The 5,382-nt window shown below is 46.4% G+C and overlaps 1 protein-coding gene across 1 annotated transcript; it reads right to left on the reverse strand.

Annotated features, from left to right (window-relative positions):
• Positions 1–1,960: 1,960 nt before the first annotated feature.
• Positions 1,961–3,326, reverse strand: LOC130833922 (ATP synthase F(0) complex subunit C2, mitochondrial-like). Its single transcript, XM_057704046.1, has 2 exons — positions 3,306–3,326; positions 1,961–2,458 (listed from the first exon to the last, which is right to left on the reverse strand). Exons 1-2 carry the CDS (start codon positions 3,324–3,326, stop codon positions 1,961–1,963), a joined length of 519 nt encoding a protein of 172 aa, XP_057560029.1.
• Positions 3,327–5,382: the final 2,056 nt, after the last annotated feature.

Consider the following 5,382-nt stretch of genomic DNA (forward strand, 5'->3'; position numbering starts at 1 on the left):
AAGAAACAATTATGAGAGTAGAGGCCCTCAAGCTTGGTTCTGAATTATGTGTAGGAGTTTGGCAAACATACACAGAGAGGGAAGTGACCCCAGGCAGGGCGCACAGTGCAAGCCAAGGCGTGGAAGCCTGAGGGAGCACTGCATATTCTGGAACCTGGAAGGCACAAAGATTTGGGGGAGAGTAAAGGGTGGAGGTGGGATGGAGGAGAGAGGGCAGAAGAGGAGGCGCAAGCATCGGCGGCGAATTGCCTCTTGAAGGGCCTTGTTATCCAGTCCTTGCGTGGACATGGAATAGTTTTATTTTCCAGTAATTGATAATCCCTGTGCTGTGTTAAATTCTGCATTTTCCCTGGAGAGGGGGCTGCCTTCATGATATCTCAATCCTGATTCCATCACTTTGAAATCATGTTTGGTTTAATGAGACTTGGTCCTGTCCCAGTCTCGTCTTCTACTTAATGTTTTCCCTCTACTCCTGTGCAGGCTTCTGTGGCTCGCATGGCTTGGAGCAAGCAAGCATGTTTGTGTATGTGTGTGTACATGTTTGTCCATGAGCGAGTGCACGCATGTGCTTGCATGTATGTGCATCTGTGTGTGTGTGAAGGGGTGGTCTTCTCTTTCACATACCCCTCCCTCTTCTCTGCTCTGTTCCTGTAAGGAAGAGGGAGGGGAGGCTACCTGGGGGAGCTGGGAGTGCAGTCCTCTTGGTTTATCACAGTGGTGATGAGGTGACCCTGGCTGAGGGTCATCACGGCTGACCAAGCTCAACGTCTGTCAGCTCTGGGTGGATAAACAGAGGCCCCATAAGCCCTGTCAGTGAGGAACTCAATTCCAAGCAGCTGTCTAGGCAAGAACCAGCCTTTGGGAGACACATTCTCTACCTGCATCCTCCAAATTCATGTCCTCAATCCTCAGCTTGTGGCCGGAATTGAGTCCAGTTTTCCTTCCCTTTGAAGATGGGATCATCTCAGGGAGGTGGTCCGTGCCTCTTCTTTGTCTGCCTGTAGCATCATTGCATCCCTCACTGATGTTCTTTTTCCCTGCTCTGCATCACTAGGGCCACTCAGCCTGCCCTGGACTCAGCAGATAACTAGTTAGGAAAGGAGATGTCAGTCTCTGCTTGCTTCAGAACCCCTACATTTCTAGAAGCTGTCCTCTTTGGGGGCCCCTCTGCCTTGGCTTTGTTTAAGGGACCAGTTGAGAATCCTTTCCCCTCTCCCACAGGATGGTGTGGGGAAGGGATAGCTGAGTATCTTTCTTTTCAACTCCCAGGGGGTAGTCTCATCAGGAGAGTGGGCAGGTCAGGTTTGGCTTCTACACGGAGGTCCAGCAGCAGTTGGAGGATGGAGAAGATCTGTGTGAAGGATGCCCAACAGGGTCGGACTCCAGGATGATTTAGGGGACAGAACATGCTGCCTGCATTAGTTTGCTGGGGCTGCCATAACAGGGTACCAGAAGCTAAATGGCTTAAGCAGAGATTTATTGTCTCACAGTTCCAGAGGTCAGACATCTGAGACTGAGCTGTTGGCGGCATTGGTCCCTCTCAGGGCTGTGAGGGATAATCTGGTACAGCCAGCCCTTTCCCTTCACTGCCAGTAGTTTGCTGGCAAGCATGGGCATTTCTTCGCTTGACAAATGCATCATCCTGAATTCTGCCTTCATCTTCATATGGCGTTGTCCCTGTGTGCCTGTCTGTTTCCAAATTTCCTTTTTTTTTTTTAATAATAAGGACACCAACTGTATTGGATTAGAGGTCTACGTTAATGACCCATCTTAACTAATTACATCTGCAGTGCCCCTATTTCTTTCTTTTTTTCTCATAATACAGTATTTACTTGTCTTCCTTCTGTCCAACCCTAAGCCAACCACTTTCCCCAGGCTGCCTGAGGAGGTACAGGAAAAAGGAACATACAGGGCAGACGAGACATGGTAGAAAGAACTATGGGAGGCGGAAACGGCTCCTTCACATGGCAAAGAGGATGCGAAAAGCCACCATCAGGCAAAAGAGCCCCACGGCCTCTGAGAGGGCAAAGCCCAGGATGGCGTAGGGGGAGAGCTCTTGCTTCAGAGAAGGGTTCCTGGCATACCCAATGATGAGGTGCCTAAACACAGCCCCAGTTCCAGCCCCAGAGCCAACCACCCCTACTGTGGCAGCCCCGGCTCCAATGAACTTGGCTGCTGTGTCAATGTCCCTTAAAATGGCACTGGTTTGGGAGCTGCGGCTAGGAATAAGTGAGGTGGTCAGGGGACGTGGGGCTGCCAAGCTGCGGTGGCTCTCATCTGTCAGGGTCTCCTGTTGTTTCAGCACCACGGCAGACAGTGATAGACTCAATAGTGGAGAGGTTCTCCTGATCAAAGAGGGGGTGGAGACAACCTTGGCGCAAGGGTATGTTTTCAGGGGATGGGGACGAAGGGCCATGGCAGGAGAGCTGCTCCCAGTGTAGAGAAGACAGAGAGGGCCCTATTTCTAAATAAGGTCACATTCTGAGGTCCTGGGGGCTAGGACTTCAACACATGAATTTGCACAATTCAGCCCATAACAATGTCCTATCCACTGTAAGGAGTAAGGATGGTAGTTAAAGTCAGGGCGATGCTGAAAGTTGAGTCGAGGTCCTGTATGAATGTTCTTCCATGAGCCTGTGTCCCATCCCCGACGTGGGCACAATACTGCTGACCTTTCAGGGTTGTTGTGGGGATTAAATCAGATAACTGTTGGGAATGTACCGAGTGCCTGATACCTGTTGAATCTGGGGAGTGAGGTCATCTGCTTCGAGGAACTTCCTCTGAGCTGGTCTCCTGACATATCACATCTTACTGAAAATATGGAATCAGCAGTAGAGAAAATCTCCTAATTGCATTTTTTCACTTCTCCTTTGGCTGAAACTTGAAGCAGAGCCAGGAAATTGGAAATTTCAGAACTCAAGGGTAAAGCTCCTCAAAAGCTGTGGGCTGAGCACATGCCTTCAAGACATTTTTACAGGCACTATCCTCTTCCTCGGGCCCTCCAGGGCATCTGGAAAGGTTTCTTTTGCCATCTCATCCTGGGGCTGGTCTCCCCACTGCTCTCCACACAAATCCCTCTTCTCCCAAGAACAGGAAGCTCATTCCAATCAGTGAACACCCATGCATGGCCTGGTCTTCGCATTTTCCTTCTCCCCACAATGGGACCATTTGTCCTCTATCTTGGGCCCACTCCAGGCCCACACAGACCTTGATCTGCAGTAAGGACATTGTGTCTGTCTTTGGTCCTTTATCCAGGCTCAGTTCCATTTATCTGCTTCTAGGACTGGGCTGAAACTCTAGCTTACCTGACTGAAAAATATCTTCATAGGCTATATCTGTACATGCTAAAAAATGGTACAAATGGTACAAAAGGGTGAAAATAACTCTTCTTTCCTCCCCTGTCCCCAGTCCTCCATCTCCCTTCCCCAGAGGCAGGGTCTTTCTTATCCTTCCAGAAGCACTTTGTGGCCACAGAAGAATACATGATGACACCAATTCTCTACACCTTGCTTTTTGCACAGAACAGGAGAGCTTGGAGATTGTTTCATGTCAGCACACACTGATCTCATTCATCTATTTTAATGACTGTAGAATATTCTATTAAATCAAAATTCAGGATTTATTTAACCAGTCTCCTTTTGATGGACATTTGAATTAGTTCCGTTCTTGCCATGACAAACTATATTGCAAATAATATCATTGTGCAAATGTATTTGTGTGCAAGTGTGAACATGTCTGTGGGGATTCATCTCAGAAGCAAATATTCTGGCTGGCAGGATATTTGCATTTATAAGTTTTGCTAGATTTTTGCTATATTCCCTTTTAACAAATTCACATCTGTCTGTTTTATTTTGGGAAGGGCTGGGGGCTTTGCCTCTGAAATTTAGGCCAGGGCTGGAACCCACTTCTCATTTGTAGCCCATCACATGAACCACATTTAAAATTGCTTTTCTTTCCCCTCTGAAAAAACATTGGTGCTATACTGTCAAAACACATGCTAAAATACATTTATTGTACAGAAAGACAATATTTCTTCCTTATGTTACTCATACTTACAGCTGTATCCCTATCTTGCAACATGCTCTTTGACACATCGTAGGCACTCAGTAAATATTTGATACATATATGAGTCAATGGATGAGTGAAGGGAGACTGATAAACTTAAAAGCTTGACTTCTCATCTCTCATACTCAAATGGGCAAAATGAGGAAACACTGGATAGTAGAGCCGGTCGGCTGTCTAACCCGGAGCCATTTTCCTGCAAGCAAAGCCTGGGTTTTGTTCATGTCCACTCATCCCCCATGGGACGCTGGTAAATTCTGACACGTTTAAGTCAGTCAATACTGTTCCTTTGCCAGTGATTACCTTAGAAGAGGCATGTGGTCCAATTATGGCCACTGATATGTGTAGAAGTCCTCCAAGAAAGGTTTCCTAATGGACAATAAATAAATAAATAAGCTGCGTAGGGAGACATAGCCCCTCTTCTGTTGGAGGTTGTCATGTGAGCATGTGATACCTGGGACTCTGGCAGCCATGTTGGGCTAGTGAGGGGAGCCAGCCAGGGATAGACTGACACACAGAGGCTGGTGGAGCAGAAAAAGAAAGAAGCTATGTTTTTGGTTAAGTGTAGAGTCATTGAATGAGCCAAACCTGCAGCTGCTGACTGGGGTTCTTGCTGTGAAATAATAATTTATTACCATTTTCTCTTACTTGCAGCCCAAAGCATCCTAAGTGAAACTTATTGCCTTGGTAAGTGGTAAAACTCACCTGCCTGAAGTGCATTTAGAATGCAGACAAGGGACATTGGAAATGCCAGATGTCTTGCATATCATGAATTTGTTTTGCCTAATTAATGGGAAGAAAACCAAAGATGAAAGTACTGTAAATGTAATGTTGAAAATTTGGCAATATAGTCAAGCACAAAGAGAATTAAAAATTTCTGTTTCCTTATTGTCAAAGGTAAGCACTTTCAACATTTTGAAATATATTCCTCCAATATTCATTCTCTACCTCTGTTTCCTTACAAGTGGAATAAATATATAGAGTAGTAAAATATGTGATTTTTGGTGACTGTTTGCATTTTGGGGAACTGCCTTGCTGCGTTTCCTACTGTAATGCCCTGCCCTTCACTTAGGGATGTCTAGGTACTTTGCCTTCTACCTCTCTGGTTGTCAACAGTCTAACGGGTTGTAAAAAAATGCTGTGGTGAGTCAGTGTTTCTCAAAGTGTGGTCCTCTAGTCACTGCAATAGAAATCACCCAAAGAACACTTTAAAATTTAGATTCTGGGGGCTCACCACAGCCACCCTAATGCAGGCCGTGTGGGTGGGGCTCAGGAATCTGCAACGATAACCAGCCCACCATGTAATTCTAATGCACACTG

The sequence above is a fragment of the Hippopotamus amphibius genome, chromosome 12 (assembly GCF_030028045.1).
Source record: "Hippopotamus amphibius kiboko isolate mHipAmp2 chromosome 12, mHipAmp2.hap2, whole genome shotgun sequence".
Classification (NCBI taxonomy): domain Eukaryota; kingdom Metazoa; phylum Chordata; class Mammalia; order Artiodactyla; family Hippopotamidae; genus Hippopotamus; species Hippopotamus amphibius.